General features: G+C 41.1%; 1 protein-coding gene across 2 annotated transcripts in view; it reads left to right on the forward strand.

Moving 5' to 3' along the window:
* The first annotated feature begins 270 nt into the window (after positions 1–270).
* Positions 271–18,865, forward strand: part of TFDP1 (transcription factor Dp-1) — a 41,545-nt gene continuing 22,950 nt past the window's right edge. For both annotated transcript variants that reach the window (XM_082784662.1, XM_082784663.1), the window contains exons 1-3: positions 271–488; positions 1,150–1,234; positions 13,782–13,848. In XM_082784662.1, coding sequence (XP_082640788.1) covers positions 1,223–1,234; positions 13,782–13,848 — 79 coding nt within the window. In that variant the 5' untranslated portion in view covers positions 271–488; positions 1,150–1,222. The remainder of the gene's footprint in view (positions 489–1,149; positions 1,235–13,781; positions 13,849–18,865) is intronic.

An 18,865-nucleotide genomic window follows, 5' to 3' on the forward strand; every position in this document is an offset into this window, starting at 1 on the left:
CGGCTGCGTGAGGCGGGGGGGGGCAGGGCCGTGACGGGGCCCTCGCAGCCCTCACCGGGACCCCCTCAACTCCCCCCCTCACCCCAAAAAGCCCTGAGGGGAAGGGAGCGAGGGGGAGACCCGCGGTGGGGTCCCCGCGGCGGCCGTTGGGGCGGTTGCGACCGTTGGTGCGGTGCCGCCAACCCCCCCCCCCCCCGGGTCTCGTCAGGGAGCGTTGGTGCCGGCTCCCTCCGCCCCTGCCCCCTCCCTCCCCTCCCTCCCCTCCCCTCCCGCCGGGGCCCGCGCGCGCCGCCGCCGCCGCACATGTGCAGTGGGGAGCGTCCGCTGCAGCGCGGCGGGTGCTGGGGTGCTGCTGCTTCTGCTGCTGCTGCTGGCACTGCTGCTCCTGCTCCTCCTGGTGCTGCTAGTGGTCGTGGTGGTGCTGCCCGTGCCGCTCCGGCTCCCTGGCTGGGGGATGGAGCCGGCGCTCTCCGCCTTCGGCCGCTCAGGTGGGTGAAGGGAGGATGGGGAGAGCCGGGGGGGTGCCCTCCTAGGCTGTCGTGCCCCCCCCCCCCCGTCTCTCGTCCTCGCTCTCGGTGCCCCCCAAGCGATGCGGGCGGCCCCTGGCTGCCATAAGGAGGAGGAGGAGGAGGAGGGAGGCGCAGGGCTAAGCACGGGTGGTGAGGCCCTGGGCGGGGGGCGCGGAGGGGGAGGAGGGAAGGAGGGAGCGAGGGGGGGGCTGCCCGAGGCGCTGCCAGCCTCTGCCGCCCGCTGCGAGGAGGAGGAGGAAGAAAAGGAGGAAGGGGGGAGGTGCTGAAGGCCCCCCCGGGGGAGACGTCCTCGTCCTCGACTCCCCCCTCCGAGGCCTGCTTGCTGCCGCCAACGGGGGTGGGGAGGAGGCGGCCGAGGGAGCGCTGCCCCCGCTGGGCTCGGCCGGGGGAAGGGCGCCCCGCCAGGGCGACTCCCAGAGGCGGCGCGCCCCACGTGTCAGATCGGCCCGGGGGGCTTGGGGGGCCGGCCGGTGCTGGCACAAAACTTTCCCCTCCTCAAAAACGCTTCTTTCTTCCCAAAGCAGAACGTGTCTGGGGGTAGGCGCTGATTTAAACGGGGAACAAACTTTTCCCTCCTCCTGTTTTTTTAGAGCTGATGTTGGCTTTTCTTGCTTTCTAGAAAATAGCATCATTGTCTCCGTGTCCTGCAGCCATCAAGATTTTAAGAGGATTGGTTTCTAGTCTTTGGTAACATGGCAAAAGATGTAAGTATATTTATAGCACGTCACATGGAGCAGCATAGCAAATAGCATGTTTTTGCTTTTGTTTTTATTAACAGAAGCAAAACAGGTCATCCTTTATAATAGTTGACATCAGTGAATATATGAAACTTACTCTCTGTGCATTGCACATCAAGCCAGGGCTATGTTTCCCTCTAGATGTAGCAGCATAGCTTCAGATCTGCAGCTGTTGTCTCAGAGTAATCTTAAGGATTCGCTGTCCCCATAAAAGCACTTGGGTCGTTGGCATTAGGTATATTCATGTTGAACACTAAAATGACTTGGGGTTCAAAATGCCCCCAGAATATTCTGTTTGGGTGTTGGGGTTGTTGTTGATAACTGTTCTATTGTTACTTGTTGACAAAAGTCACAACACAAGTGTTGCTGCTGGCTAGCATTGCCTTTCTATTGCTCGTTGGGACATCATATATCCAGGGCAGGGAAGTCTCCATGTGTGTTCACCATTTCATCTCCATCTACCAAAAATGCCAATTAGTGCCAGTAAGAACAGGCTTTGGGGACTTTCATCATTGACTTTCATTACCATTCACTTCAAGATCAGTGGCTCTGGTTCTGTGGCCTACCTCCTGAACTTGGTCTTTACCCATTCCAGTGTTTTTTCTTTTTAAAACTGTTTAAACAGGTTCTGCATTTAAGGTGCAGTTCATTGTTACTACCTAAGGCAGCTGGGCTTTCACATTTCCCTATTGAAAAAGAGACAAGATACTATTCCATATGCAAAGTAGAATATATATCCACTTAGTTTAAAAACAAAAGCAAAAGTAAACAAGCTGACATTCTTAAACAGCAGGGTATGATCTAATGTGAAGTGTTGTAGCTTTCACAGAGTGAGAATTACCATGCAATAGTGATTGTTTTAAGAAATTAATCTTGTAGAGAATTTTCGTTGTTTAGAGGCAAGTGAAAAATATCTTAGTTTGCAGAAACGCAACCAGAAATACATAGTCACTCAAAGCTTGCTTGTAAAAGATAAGGGTGGCCAAGTGTGGTACAGATAGCAGGGTTCAGGGAATGAAAGGCCACATGAGCGGGAAGAAAACGAAAGAGGAGTGGTGGAACAGGAGATGAAATTGCAGCAGTTCAAAGTAATGGGGATAATAGAGCACATTTGTTTAATACTGCCATTTGGAGGAGAGATCAGCTACGTGAAGATGTACTGGCACCTGGATATCCAGATGAAGGTCCTAGAAAGTCTATGGGAGCATAATGAGAGTAAGACATTTAAGGAAAAGCCTCAGTTTTGAAAGTTCTAGCTTATTCTACAAAGCAGAATGGTTAAGGGACAAATAGTGTACATGGTAATAAACTTCAGAAATGGAAGAAGATACTATAGATAGGAACAAACAGCTGTTATCAGTGTCTTCTAAGAGTAGAACATGAGCTGCATATGGAAAAGTGATAATTAGGTCAGACTGTAGGTAAAATTTAAAGTGTTCTTGAGCACTGGAACAGGGTAGGTAGAGAGTATGAAATCCTGAAGGATTGTCTAACCTGTTCTTAAAAACCTCTGCACATATATATAATCCTGCCTCAGGGAAGAAAGGTGAACTGCTTACCTTGTTGTGGATTATCGCATGCCCACCATTACACGAAGTCTAAAATGTGTAATGAAAGCCGGGAAATTTTAAATTCCCAGTCTGATGATGGGCTGCCTTAGGTTTCATTTAATGCTAGAAAATAAAGGTGCTAATTGGTATGTATATATAGTTTTCTTTTCAGAAGGGAAAAGAAGAATAATTTTTTTTTTTTTTGTCCCAAGTCCCAGTTCTTTCCCTCGTGAAACAGTGGAATTAATCGCGATAGAGAAAGTACCACTAAATATCTGGATACTAAGCCTGTAAGGCCTGCTCCACTGCAAACTTACACATTTTGACCTGGAAATACTGCTGTGATGAGCGGCCTGTGCTTCTGCTGTGTCACCTATCGAGTGCAGTCGCTGACTGTAAGATGCCGTGGCGAAGAAGATGGCACAGTTGATGAATGCCCCCACCCCTTCCTTCCTTTTTTTGTCCTCAGGGCTGAAATGGCTAAACTGTGGTAAGGACGGGTTGTGCTCTTCATACCCTAAGTCTGGTCTTCAGGTGGCCTTTACGTGGCTGAGCACACCTCGGTGCGCTGCAGCCAGTGGGCGCGGGCTCGGGGTGTGTGCCACACTCGCTCTGTGCTGCTGGGTCCAGTGCCTGCTCTGGCGCCTAGTGAAACAGGCGGCCCCGCCAAAGAGGAAGGTGTGGAGCCAGGGCTCCACTAGATAACGCGCCTCTACTTAACCCCTCCTCCCACCTGCTACAGGAAAAGAAGCGTTTCTTTTCCTTCGGTTGCTCACTTCCAGCTTTTCTGCTGAAGCCTCTTTATAAGAGCTACCGCTTGAGACAGCTGTTTGAAAGGTTACGTACCTATTAAAAGATGGCAGGCAGCTTCTTTGGAGAATTGAACAAAAGGGGAGCTCGACTGGAGAATACTGGCAAACCCAAGAAAATGGTTTTAAAAAGGATTAAGTAATTACAAAAGTACTGATCAGGTAAGCTGGCAAGATAATGTTTACGAGATATTTGACCAAAGTCTAAATTCTGTTAAATATTACTTTAAAACGTATCCCTCTAATGCTCTTCAGAGTGTACAATAAAAGGAAAATAAGCAACGAAGCATTGATTTCTGGCAAAATTATTTGATTTCCTCTGCCAGGGTCAGGAATCCATGGGGGGGCAGGGAAAGCACCTTAATTAGGAGCATGTAGGTTGAGTTTAAGAGCATAATTGAGACTAATCTTATAGCTGGATACATTGACAGTAACATAAATAGATAAATACCAGCTTGTGAAGGTTGAAGTACTTGTGGGTATGCCAAATCTTATATTTTGGAGGACTGTTACATAAAGGGTAGGAGATGTAGAAAGCAATCAATGTAGAAGGAAAAAGGAGCAAACTCATTTTCCAGTGGGGTCTGGTAACAGCAATGAGTGTAGCCATTTCTGGTTGTGGGTGTGTGAGCATTGTGTGCAGCTGAGAATGGGTTCAAACAGAACCAGGCTTGGAGTACCATATTCAGCTCAGAAGAGCTTAGTTACTAGAAAGACTTGACTTTTTTATCCAATTTAAAGAAACAGTGGGGAAAAAAAAACATGCATGGATGAGGGAACAGTGGTTGCAGTATCTGAAGAACGTGTGCACCATGGGAGCAGGATTGTTCCTCTGCTTGTCAGAGGCAGGATGACAGCTGGTGTTCAGCTGAGGTCAGTAGAGCTGGGCACAGCTTGATGTGTACATTTGACCATGTACATCTTTGAGAGCAGTGGACAACAGCGTATGGGAAGTTTCTTGGTCCGAGACAGAGGTTGTCATTGTGTGCAGAGCATCTCCAGAAACTCCAGCTTAGCCACATCCTCTTTCTGGATAATCAGTGTCATTCTCAGAGTCTTTGTCGAGTCTCCTTTAAACTCTTCCACTACTTTTACAGATGTGGCACCTTGCAGGCACGAGTTGGAGGAGCCAAAAGAACGTGCCAAGGTGCTCAGCTGAGTTGTGCTGCTCACAGGATTCACGGATTAGCTTGCTGGGGCCCAGCATAATTGAGAACTAATTGCTGACCATTTTTGTGCTCAGTCATATATTAGAATCACCTGAAAATTCAGATGATACATACTTTTTAGTATCAGTTGGTTAGCTGATACACCACCACTACTCAATTAACAGCTTCTATACTGTAGCTGAAGATCCAGCTTGTGGTATGACTCTGTTTCTGGTTCTCTTTCTGTCCACTTCTGCTGCAAGTGAACTGTGTTGAGGCCCCGCAAGCAGCCATACAGAGAAGCTTGTGGTTCTTTTCCTTAAGACTCGTTACACAATGGAAGAGAAGAAGCAGGGGTCACTTTCAGGCACTGAAACTGTTAGAAAGCTGCTGTCCAATGCATGGTATTGCAGCCAGGTGGGAGAAAAAACAGGACTAGACAAAAGGAGTGAGTAGGGTTCCTTCTGAAGTTGAAAATTGCATGTATTGAAATGCATTAATTACATAAATAAATACTCTGTACATAGTGGCAGGTGCTTAGGATGTTTCTGTTATTCACCTTTATTGCATGGACTGTTCCCAGTCATGAAAAAGAATTAAAAAAACATTAATGAAGAACATGAAACAATAAATTAGTTTTCAACTGCACAATCGTTTTGAAGTGAAACACCAGTGGTAGTCTCCAGAACTTCTCACGGGTTGAAATATCTTTCTTGAGAGCTGTTCATCTGGAAAGCTCACACATGGTACTGTTTCATAGGTAGCAATGGTTTGGGGTAACTGGTTCTAAAATGGGATTTTCTTTTCTTTTGTTTTATTTTACTGCCATCATTTTCTTGAATCCCTTTCTAAGGGCTTTTTCTCTTAATCTCTAGTTTGCATAAAGCATACTGTCTGTCTTCAGTGTTTAATGGTGCCTTTATTGATGTCTTTGAATACCAGAAACAGCCCAGATATCAAACTTTGCAAAGGAAACCCTGTGCACATGTGTAAGTCCCAAAGACACAGTGGAGGAAGTTCTCCTGGCACAAAGTTCAGCACCTGGTCTAACATCACTGTTTCAGAACTCTAGAGATACAGGGATTACAGTTGATGGCTTATTTTAATTGAGTATTCAGAATACATTTGGGTATGTAATTTTATCTTAACGGATTTATTTCATGGTATTATTTAAATATTATTTAAGCAACAGATATATAAAACAAAAATCAAAAACCAAAAACAACCAGAAAACAGCAAACTGTAGTTTCTTAAAGCCTTACCTGATTAGGTCAATAGGTGTGCTAAATCTAGGGAAAGATCTGTAGGTCTTTGCTTCCCTACCAGTAAATTTGCAGGAACACCGCAAAAGTTGAGCTTTTGGTTGCTTTCATGTGGAGCGTGTCCATCACACATTTGAGCAAGTCTTCATGGTAAGAGAAGGTTACATTTGGGATAGATTTAAAAAAAGATCCTAATGGAGTTAGGGAATAGATTGAGAATCTTTTTTACATGATGCACTCTGAATATCTAGGAAGTATTGAAAACCTTTCAAAACATTTTGCAGGCTTCCTTTTAAAATACCAGCATGTGTTTCTCCTTTTATGTTTATTTTTGGTTATGTACTGGGAATAGCAGTGAGACAGCTTAGATAAATCAGACCTTTAGTGGATCTCAAGTGGTTTGTGCACCTTTTTTTTTTTTTTTTGTACCGTTGTAGTTCAGTGACTTCTCGGTATCTTCATTTATTTCTATTTATTTCTATTTATTTCTATTTATTTCTATTTATTTCTATTTATTTCTATTTATTATGTCAGGACTGACTTTAGTCAGTCCTGACATGTTCAGAGGTTGGTAAACTGAAGATGAAGTAATATGAAATCAGGTCTTATTAAAAAAAAGGCATCTCAGTCTAGGATTTCAAATGCTGTTAGAATGTTTTAAAATAACCCTTGCTGAAGAACACAGAAGGAAAATGATCTTTAAACTCTCCTTTCTGGGTTGTAACTACACAATAAGAGTGTCTTTTGCTTTCCTTGTTAGTTTGTATTTATTAAACAGCAAATAGCAACTCTGAAGTTACCTATCACCTTGCTACATTATTTGCAGAAATAAGCTATTTTACTATAGCTTTTAAGTGTTCAGCATCTTTATTAATTGTATGTGTAGTTAATTGTAGTGGCTTTCTATATTTATTTATTTGTAGCATTACTGAATAAATACAGTGTGTGCTGATATCTTCCCAAGCTGAGCAAAAATGCCAGCTTTTAAAAGTGAAGTTACACAAGGGACTAGTGTTTGTATTTGCTTGCTTGGATATCACTTAATGGAGATTTATTGTGGGTAATTGAAAGCGGGAGGGAAAAATGGGCCAATCTCTGCTAAACATTCTCAAAGTTTTTCTCAGTGACTGAACAACTTGATCTTAAAGGTTGACAGTGGTCTGTGTCCCCCAAAAGCCTGCCAGCTACTTGTCTAGTTACACTACAGTTGCTAAGCCTCCCTGCATCGCAGTAATGGTTACGCAGACATAGGAGGAAATGATGTGGGCTGCTGTAGCCTTTTAATACACTGATAGGGAACTTGGTGAGGCAAATGGCTTTGGAACAAGTCTTGCTTAACGTGACTTGTTGAGTTCTGTGTTCAGATGCTATTGAACAAACTACTCCAAAAGATTTTGATTTGGTTGGGAAAACAAGTCTATTGAGGTCAAATCTAGAACAGCACTGGGAGCTAGCTGTGGAAGTGGCAGCTGCTGCTACCTCTTCGTGTGTGGTACTGTGGACAAGAGGATGCAACTTGGGATTTTCTTTGATCATTTTGCAGTAGAAATGGCAAACCATGGCTTTGGTCACACTCACCTTAGGAATCCTGTATTCAGTATTACTTCTTATAGCTTTGCAGTTAGTTTGGGGGCTCCAGCTTTAACACATGCAAGGATTGTATCACTTGGGCAATTCATTACCCTAAGAAACAATCCAGCATAATAATTTCAACTCCTTTGGTATATTTGATCTGTGTGACTACTTAGATTGAGCCACTATTTGATTCTCTTCAAAATGAATTCTTCGTTTAATCTTTGCTAGGGGTGTTACTCTGTTTAGAAAATCAGCCAAAAAAAAAAAGCTAATAGTCCTGACATATTCCACAACAGAGACTCCCTCAGGTGTCATTCTGTCTGTAGTCAGGGTTCAGCGTGTGTGTAGTACCAGTGGGGCATGTATTCAGAGCAGAGACTGACACTGCTTAACCAAGCTGCTCACCTGTTTAATTTTTATTAATCTTCATGGTTTTCTGTGTGATCCAGGTTTTTTAATGTATAGCATTTTGGCTACACCTTGCATAGGTTAAGGTGCTAATAATTCAGTTTACTCTTTGGGAAGCTTGTTTCAATGGTACAGGTCATTGCCAAGTGGTTGACAAGCACATTTATCTTCGTGGTGCTGCTGTGAGCTGAGGATGTGGTATGATAACTGTCGCTGATGAAGGCTGCTCAGAGGCAGTGAAGTAACACATCTGAGAATTTTGCCGGATCAGACTCCCATAGCCTGACTTTGAAAGCTCTTTTGTGCTACTTTGTACAGTGAGGCATAGTTCTCACTTCATTTGCGAATGAAATTCAAATGTTTTAAATTTAAGAACCCTCTTTCCTTTCCTGCAGTGCTCTACTGTATTTCTTGATTGCCTTTTAATTTCTGTGAAAAATGTCCCATAAAAATAGGCTCCTGAAGTTATATGATGATTCATTCCCACAGCATACTTGCTCCAGTCCCTGAATGAGATGAGAGTCTGATGGGAAAAACAGCGTATGATCATCTTGTTTTGAGTAACATCTGCATGTGGGTAGGGGGGAGAGAAGAAGTGAAGTTGTTTAAGCAGCATTATTGCTGATCATTAGTTTTCTCCATCTCATAGCCGTGCTAATTTTTCACTCTGTGTGTGTGTTGCTTCCTGATAATAACATAAGGCGACCTCCCCCCCTACGTTGTCATTAAAGCGACACATAGTAAAATGGTGTGGCATGGGGCCTGTCATGTAAACAGTCAGATCCCAGGGCCTGTCATTCTGTGGTGGTCATCTAGGTGCAGTTTGCACCAGAGGTGTGTGGTTTTACTAGCTGACTTTGCAAATGCCTGCAGACAGCAGAGGCATCCTCCTTGTGAGTTTGACATGCTCTGGGAGGAAACGTGCTCTAATGGGAATACTTTTCCTTTCCAATATTTCCATTCCCTAGTTTTGTCTTTACTGCAGCGCTGAGTGCCAGCTTATTTACCCTTTCAGTCATAGCTTAGTTTGCAATAGGAAGGTGCAAATACCTTCCCAGTTCCCATGTTGTTCCTTTCTCTGCATGGGATCCAAACTCCTGGTTCTGTTAAAACTCTTAGGTTCTCATGAGTTGTGTTTCCTGTACTTCTTCAGAGACTCCCAGTTTCTCTAACCTCTGCACCTCATCTGTCATTTCCATTTGATTTTCTAGCTCATTTTCTATGTCTTCCCCCTCCAGTGCCAATGTTTTCGGCTTGTTTCTCTGTCCTATTCTGACTCCTATTCTTTAACCAATGTTGTGTATTTTGACCTAATTCTAATGTTTTGTTGTCACGCCCAGTCCTGTGCATCATTTTAGCGGTCTTAATCTGCAGTTAGCAACTTAAAGCTTTCTGAGAAATACCTTTTGGCAAATGCTTGTTTCCATCTATCTGAACTTTTTTCCCCCTCTTGTTTCAGTTCTTTCTCACAGAGCATACTTAAAAACACAAAGAATGCTTCAAATTGGGCTCACTTACTTAGGAGCAAGACAGAAAAGGTATTTCTGTGGCACAAAAGCAGCTTTCTGTTCCCTGTATTTGCTTATCTCAGTGTGGTGGGGGTGACCTTCCTCTCAGGTTAAGCCTGACAGACATAGGACATGTACTTGTTCAGTCTCATTTTAGTCAAACTTCTATACCCGGTCATGCTTTTATAGGTTCCCTGTCCTTCTGTCCGTGTTCTGCTTGAGACTCTTCTCTTTATAGTTTAAAGGTGTAGTGAATAACTTTATGCCAGTTTTTTGTAAAGAAAAAGAGTTGCAAGTCTGGAAAGCTGGGGAAGAAATGTTGTTTTTGTTGTAAGGGTGTTAAGTTTCTAGTGCATAACTTCAGAGATCGCAAATATTAGCTAGCTAGTAAGATATTGAACTCTCAAAAGTCTCTACATTTCTAGCAAATTTTGTTACAGGTTTACTTTAGTCCCAGCAAAAAGATTACTTCCCAATTGACTGACTTCCAGTTTTTCAGTTTTTACTTAGAAACAAAACAAAAATAGAATTCCCATTCCATTCGCCTGCTGGTGGCCAAACCTAACTTAGTGATATGTTTAGCTCTTCAGTTGTTTCCTTTTCCTTAGAGGTTCTGAACAATGTGATATGCTAGATCCTAGGTGGTAGCTGAGGTCTCTACTCAAACTTAGCATCCACGGTTAAAATTAGCAGCTTTACTGATTTACCCAGTGGTCTTTAACCTTCTACCTGTGTTCTCCACAAAGGAGGAGATGAAAGTTTTTGCTTGGAACTGAAATCATTACAGCTAAATGCTATGTGGAGCACCAGAAGCTATTTTTATTATGTTATTGTTCGTTTTCTTGAAATGTGAAAAGCAGAAAGAGTAATGTACCTGTTACCTGTTTCAGATAGTAAAGGTTTCTTTGTGTAGCTTACAGAAGGATACACAGCCAACGTCTCTTTGAAGAGGAAAGCAACATCAAATTGTGAAGTTACAGACGACTAAGAAAGCCTTCAGAATCAAATATTAAGATCATGATAGCATTTCAAACAGCCCTGACGTTAACATATTTTTTGTTTCCATTTTCTTCTCATGATTCTCAACTTCAAGATGCATAACTTCCTTTAATGTTATCAGGTGGAAAACAAAATCAAAATACCTTGATACAAGTACCTTGATAAGGCCTGAAAACTAAGTGTATTTTCCCATCAGCAAAGGATTAAACCCTACTTGGCAGAAGGTTACTTTTTTATTGGAGAAAACAAACAAATACTCAAATACTTCTTTTGCTGGTTGTAAATCAGTGACTGTGATGTACCTAAGGGGAGCTGTGGTCACATTCCCCTCTTGAGTTGTATTTTCTCGCTTCCTTCAGAGCACTGGTCTGTGCTAGATATATTATGGAGGAGTAATCCTGGATTATCTTCCCAAATAACCTACCTTGAAAAATAGTGGGAATTTCTGTGAATTATGCACTGAGAGATTTTTGCCTAGTAGTTCTATTTTAGACCAAAGATACTGCGTCTTAGTATGGGAGGGAAGTTTTGCTTTTCAATTCTGTATCTCCAAAAGCTAGTGACTTTGAAGAGACTTAAATAGTGATAAATTTTGCTAATTTAGAATCAAATGATATAACCAGAATCATGAAATGCATACTGAGCCTAGAGTAGCAGGATTTCACTAGAAATGAAATCAACTTTCATCATGGATAATAGCAGCTGGGGGTGCTATTCATTATGGGATTTGACAGTGTTCTTTCCAAGCAGGTCTCTTGGAGCCTTTCCTAGGCACACACTTAGGAGTCGAACATTTCCAGCCATGTAGCTGCCAGAACTGAACCTTCAGCAAGACTCTGGTGTGCAAGGTGGAGGAACTGTAACTGTTGTAGTCTTCTTCAATTTGCTGGTGGTTCTCCAGTGATTGCTGTTCTGTTTTTTCCCAAATTGCATTCTATTGTTGATTGAAATGCAGTGTTTTTCCCCAGTGTTTCCCAGTTTGTCAGTGACTTGCATAATTGCAGTCACACAGAAGCATGATCCTCAGGGTATGTGGCACCAACCTGACCCTGTGTAATGCTAGATTGCGTTTCTAGAGTTGAACGTGGGTTTGGGGAGTTTTCATGGCATATCTTAATTATGTAGAAGAAAACATGAACCTTATTGGATGATTTGATACTACAATGTGTTGGTTGGTTAAGGATAAAATGAATTAATAGAAATGGTTATATTGGAGATCGTTCTAGTTTAGGAAAAAACGGGGGACCGAAGAATAATTGATTACCCAATTACCTAATTTGCTAATTATTGAAATACCTATTTCAGCAGTGACTTGCTTTTAGTACTTGAATTTGCTGAACAAGCTCACTGCTCAAACTTTTGGACCATCACTATAACTGACATGAAGCTCAGTGCAAGTTTGCTTTCGCATATTAAAGTGATGAATGGATTTAATAATTCAAAAGCTTTAAATTCATCTCCTTCTATGATGAAAGACATTACAGATTAAACCAGCCATTTTCTGGGTGTTCTGCTAATGACAAACTCAATGTAATGAGTTTTTATATTGTCTTATATTTTTGTTGTCTTTCCATTGTCATTGGTATGTTTTTGATTCTTATGGACAAGAGAAATGGCAGGAGTCCTCGGACAACAAACCTCTTCTTTCTGCTGTTGAACAGAAACTGAAGGATTGCACTTAAAAAATGCGATGACAAGAAGGCTGCACTTCCTGTGTGGTTTAACACGCTGGTTGTGAAACAGAGGTGGAATTGGGAGTATAATGTAACACCCTAAAATTTGGCTTTGTCTTCAATGCATTGAGTTCCAGTGTTCTAGAAGGTCCTGTTGCCTATATTGGTCCTACAGAATGCGTTTCTAGTGACATCTTTGCAGGTGATATGGATTAGTACCATCTTTCTTTGACGGAGCTTGCTGGATGTCAGCTCTGGTGCCTGGGAATAGTGCAGCAGAGCTGCCTTTGAATCTCTGCTGTTTGTATAACAGAAAGTTGTTGCCGTTTCATTAAAACCAGGCTATTTCATTATTTTGGGAGAGGGAAGGTTATGAGAAAGGAGGACAAATGCTACAGGCTCTTCATTTTACCTATCACTTTCATTACCTCCTCATTTAAGTTTCCTCTGTGTCACCAGGTTCTCATCTCTGCCATGCTATTATAGGCCACTGCTCTTTGTTTCCCTTCACAAAATTTCTCCTCTTACTTCCCAGCCTGTCCCCAGCCCTCTGTCTTCCTTCTCTTTCTTCCTTTCATTGAGGAGAGAAGACTGTAGAAAGTTTCCCATTTTGTAAAGTTATATCTTAAGGATTCATTGCTGCCATACACCTGGATAGTAACAGCACCACAGCATCCTCTAGTGGCTCGCTTGGGTTGCTGAACTTCTGGCAAATTACAAACAGGACTCTTCAGGTAGGTAGGCTTTTACGGGGAAACCTTTGCTGCTGGCTGACAGCAGACCACTTAACTGTATCTTAAAGATGCGCAGTAGCCTGCAAGTACAGGCCATGTAGAAAATACAGCTAGGGACTTTTCACCCTCTGAACACCACTTGCTAAACTCTGGTAAGTACAAGTGTTGACTTCCTTGCTGTTCTTTCTAAATGGATACAGTCTGTTTGTCCCGTGTTCATTATTCTTTCAGGGCTGTTTTGTCTGGAGATAACAAGGAGTTGTGGCTTTGTTTTTTCTATCCAGTATTATCTTTTAAATTTCCACTATGAGCGTTCTCAAGGGATGATGATTACTTGATACACTTGTATGTAATCCGTTGTTTAAGAGCTCTGTAGTTTGATCTTTAAAAAAAGAAAAAAAATGAAAAGGTCAAAGTGTTACTTTTTAATGCCATTTTCCTAGTTAAAATGTCTTAAGGTGCTCTTTACCACCTCTGTTGTCTTTGCTGTAACATTATTAACAGGGTATTATTTCCTACATAGCAAAAGGTGTAATCACAGACGGCAGTGGTTCTAAATAGGGGTGTTCAGCTGTCTCTTAAGGCAGTGCATGTATGCTGTTAGGGCACAAAATAGCAAGGTAGGTGTAAACTGCTTTTTTGCTTGCTTTTTAAGAATAAGTATTTAAAAAAATCAACAGATTTTTTTTTAAAGTTGAGAAATACTGTGCCACAAACAGTGCAATTAGTGGCAGATTTCTGAGGAACTGAATAGTGGCAGCAGAGTCTTCTTGTGTGATTGCTTCCATCTTTAACAATAAAAGGCTATCAGTGTTTGTAAATGTAATAAAAGTTACTTTCTTTAATAGGCTGGACTAATTGAAGCCAATGGAGAGCTTAAGGTGTTTATAGACCAAAACCTAAGTCCTGGAAAAGGTAAGAACACAATTTTAGTAAGCCTGTTTCTTGATTTTTAGTTGTTATGCTTATTACTGGCTTTAAAATACTTTCTTAGCATAGCTTTGTAAAGCTTTTCTCAAGTTATATCTTGTGTACTCAGCAAACAAACTGTAGGTTTTGTTATGGTTTATAATTGTCTATAAACCGAGCACAAAGTTCAGTTGTGGTTTTACAGTCATCCCATATGAGGTCTTCTCGGTAGCATAGCTATAAGTATAAAGGCCACGATGGCCTAAAACAGCCTTTGGGGCAGTACGTACTAGCAGTGGAGAAAAATGCAGGGGTGTAACAGTTTAAAATGGGCTGTGACAGGTTTTATGATAGGGCATCCATTAGTACCTATCTGAAATAGTATTTGGAACAGAACTGTTTTGGACTTGCTGATAGTGGCTGTGCTTGTATGATAGTGTAATGTAATTAAGCAATTTTATAAAATGTAGGCTACAACACTTCAATTTGACATGTACACTCAAAAAACTAAGAGTATCTAAATGTTTGGAGAGCTGTGTGTGCTGTGTGTTACAATTAGTATAACTGGGAGGAAAAAAACAGAAGCATGTTGAGTTCCAGTGCCTGCAGTTCTAGACAGCTAAATAGAATCTTTTCTAAATTGATTATGCTACATATCAAAATCAGATTTTTCTTCCCGGTATTCTTATGGGAAGGTTGTTTCCATAGTGAGACTCTGAAATTATTTTCTGATTTCCAGTTAAGTATATTTTTGCCAGTTTATGCATCTTGCTGGTGGCAGTGTTATTTTTTCAGCTTAATAGTTTTCTCCAGTGCGTTTGCCTACTCTTTATTAAGAACAATTGTGTGTCCTAAGTCTTTAGTTTGACAAGCCATCTAGCCATTGTTTTCTAGATTTCGCATCAGATGGGCTCTTTGTCCATGTGGTCAGTCTTTGAGCCTGTTTTAGTGCTTTTTATCAACCTTCCTGAACACAAGTGTCCAAAATTGTATATATGACTGCAAGTGAAGTAAGTGTTGGTCATACTTTCATGGAGGTGCCAGTTTTTTCTGTGTAACATCATGTTTGTGGTCACATTCATCTCAGGGTAGGTTTTGGTGGGATGGCCATTTTCCTTTGTTCCTTCCAAATGCTGCTAAGTCTGGTTTATTCCCGTGTGACAGATGGCATGCTTTGGTAAGTTGTACTAAGTAGGGAGAAATTTATTAGGTCTGACTCGTTTTGCTTCTTCTTGTCTGATGTTCTCATAAACTTTAGTGTTGACAAGTCCATTGACTTCATGCATTGTTGGATTACCCCATCCTCTCGGATTAACCCGTAGTCTAGTTCAGGGGAATTTAGGTCTAGTCTTCTCTGTCCTGTTCCTACAAACCCGTATCGTTTCTTTTCACAACTCACAGAACTACTTCTAATTCATCAGTGCTGGTTTAACTAACAACTTTTATTTTTAAAGCACGATCTGACTTCATTTATGAGGAGAAAATAGTTTAAAAATTACTTCACAACATCTGTTTTGCATAGAGCATGTGATTGAGTAAATTGTCATGGAGATAAAACACCATTCTAGAAAATGCTTCAAAGATGTCTTTCTTGCTTTAAATGCATCTTTAGTGCGCAGTAAGAGGTATCAGTGGAAATGAGCTGGAAGCTTGTGTATTCAGAAGTAGCTGGGTGTAAATTCACTTATATTAATGGAATGTATTTCCATTAATGGAGTGCAGCACCTCATTTAGCCCCCCCCAAAAAACAGCATGCTGTCAAGTGTCTCAAGCAAGGTGCAAGTTTTTCTTTTGTATTAGGATGATGCCATTAGCTCTGCTCACTTGAAGGTTCTCTCTCCACTTCTGTTCCTTCTCCACTGAGAATTTATTCTAGAAGGCAGATTCTCAAAGTTGAATCTTGGAAAAGTATCAGTGGAGTGAGACATCAATTACATCAACTTGATAGGAGGCCATATTGATTCCCAGATCTCATGAAAGTTTCAGAAAATGTACCATTTAGTTTTTCTTCTTGATACAAATGTATTTGTAATAAATTTCTTCAGTATTCAAGTATTTGTCAGTCTGTCAGTGAAGAAGTATTGATAATGCAGGTTTCCAGTACATCTGGCTCCAGGGAGGTCCTGATGGAAAGATCTATGTTCTCCTGGAAGTCCTGTTTTTTTTTGAGAGGAGGTCGTGAAGTATGAAATTGCATCTTAGTGCAGCTTTTCTGTTACGTGCCAGGTCTGCTGAGCTTGCAGCCTGGTAGGGTTAAAGTGGCACAATTGCAGGGGTTTGGGGTAGAGTGTTTGGTTTGGCACAAGGTTTTGGTGTACTCGGTAACCAGGAAGGTGGTTTTTGCTATAACCCTCTTCAGGAGAGAAGTAGCAATGTAACATGCAGAGAGTGTCTGGGAAGGGAAGAAGAGATGATGTAAACATGTTAGTTTGGGGAAATCCTGAACAATGCCAGGTGCTTTAAAAATGCAGCTTTGCTAGAGTCTGCTAATGAGTTGACCCACAGCAAAAGGTAGCGGTGTATCCAGATGTCCTTTCATTGATAAGCTGATAAAGCTACGTGGTTTTATATCTGCTGCTTGCCCTGTGCTGTTGTGCTGTCAGCTTGTGACATTGCGGAGGAATGATAAATCCCACTGGAACCAGATGCAAGTTTCCTTGGCTCATACCAAAGTACCCAATTGCATTTTTCTCCCTGAGGCCTCAGTTGCTAAGAACACTACACAGGGCCTGTTCCATCGCTTGTTACCCTGTGCTTGGGAGTGGGATTTGCATAAGCTGTTCATAATTCGAGGGTTTATTGAGATTAATTTGTAATCAGAAACAATGTTTATGAAAATTTAAAACACCAAGTGAAGAAATAGTGTGATTTATAGCTCTATCCCTCCTCCTGGCAATAATAAAAAGGAGAAATTCCTTTATCCAAGACAGAATTAAAAGAGCAGTTTAATCATGGAGTAAGTTTCCAAAGTGACTGGATTGTAATTGCTTGCTTCTTGCAGGCAAGATAGAAGGCAAGGATAATCTCATTTGGATGCTTTCCTCGTTATTTTAGTTTATTTCCATTCTGGGATTATTACTGTTACCATTTTTTTTTAAATCTAGTTTTTATTAATTCCTGGGTTTGTTTTGGAATATGAACCCAGCTAATTGTTTAAACGTGAAATGCTCAAATTCACCCCGTATGTTGACTTCAACTGATAATTATAATCAGAATTCATTCAGTATGTGGTGGAGGAATGGAAAAAACTTTTAATAGGAACTGAACCAGTAAAACTTCCTCACAAGTCTGTGTATTCTAAAAAATTATTTGGTGATAAACTTCATAGACTTAGAAAAAACGTTTTTCCATGAGGTTGCATTTTGAAGAAAAGTACTGCATTCTGGTCCTTGTTGTTACAGTCAGATTAGTGTTGGTATTTAAATAGGACACTGTTCAGTTCTAATCCTGCCCCGTACTTGCGAGGATATTTGGTGAAAAAAAGTACCTGGTTGAGTGGAAGGGAAAGAGAGCCAACGGTATTTAGTGTTGAATTGAAATTAAGCTCATAGGTTAACTTCAGAATTAATCAAAAAGAAAACCTGGATCATATGTCATGCCAGTAGGTGGCATTATTGGTATGCAACCAGAAGATGCTTGTAAAGATGTCTTCCTTTTGTCTCCTATGCCTTAAAATCAGGTTTCACATTATATAGGCATAAAGAACTTGAGTTTTGTTTTCATTTCAGATTTGGTAATTGAAAAAAATTGAAGTTGTCAAATATGTAAATTTTTGAGGTGTATTTAAACTCTATTTCAACACTGCCTTGAACATTGTCTTGTGCTTTTATATTTAAATGACTAGAAGCTTTCACAGTGTTATATTATTGTGTCTGTATAGAGAGATCAAACGCTCCCTGGTTTTTGACAATGTTTGGAGTCGTTCCTCTGGAATGAAAGCAGACAGCTATTTCAGAGCCTGTGATTCACCCTTCAGCAAACATATGTCTGAACACTGGTTATGAAAAGCCGGGGCATTACAGCAGCCCAGACGATTCCAAACGATTGTTACCGTCTAAAGTCAAAGTCGGGAAATAAAACTGTTGCTGCCAATAGGAAAGATGTTTCAAAAAGTCTAGAAAGACTCATAAAGTCTAAGAGTAGACTATATCTGAACAGACTTGGAAAGAAAGACTGGTTTGTAGTATGAGAAGTATTATTAGTCATATCTAAGGATGGCAAGAATTAGCTAAAAGTCTAAGTCGATGTAAGAAATTACTTAAGCACTCAGGAATACTGTGGTATTACATCGGGGGAGATGGATGTCTTTGTAAAAGTATCCAAGGCTGCCGTGTAAGCATGTTGTCTCAACATGATGGTGCAATTTGCTCAATAAGCAAAAATACTATTACTTGGCTTGGCACACAACTGGAGACAGTCATCTGTGTGTGTTGTCAAAGCTTACGGGAGGTTGAAAGGCTCAGAAGTGGTTCAATGCTAATTTTCAAAAAAATAGGTAATTAGTCATAATGTGTCTATGGTGTTTGTGAGAGAGAAGTTACAAACTGCAGCTTCCAAGGAGTGGAGGATGAGGAATCGGCTCCCAGGGTCTAGTTGTAACCTCTGTCGTCTTTCCCAGAACTTCTAAGTGCACTCTTTGCGCATATTCTGAGCGGACTGTGCAGTTCATTACTAGTTGACTTTTTAAGTTGTTTTTTTTTTTTGTTTGTTCTAAGCTGATGGTTTGGTGGACAGGTTTGAAGCTGGAATTAGCTTGGTATTTGCTTTACCACATGGTGACAGTAAAGAATTTTGTTAGGGATGTTGATGTAGAACTCCATTTATTTCTCCTCATGTCTCTTTTCTAACCAATAAATAAATAAATAAAATCTGCAAACAGAAGATGCCCAAACTGTTTCTACACCATTTTTCCAAATAATTCTCATAGCTTTCATGTAATCCCTGATCAATCATTTGGATCTTAAGCAGTAGTGGTACTCTGGCTATGTACGAATTCTATTCCTATTTATTTTTGATTCCAAAC

This window comes from Aythya marila (genome assembly GCF_965140915.1).
Source record: "Aythya marila genome assembly, chromosome: 1".
Lineage (NCBI taxonomy): Eukaryota > Metazoa > Chordata > Aves > Anseriformes > Anatidae > Aythya > Aythya marila.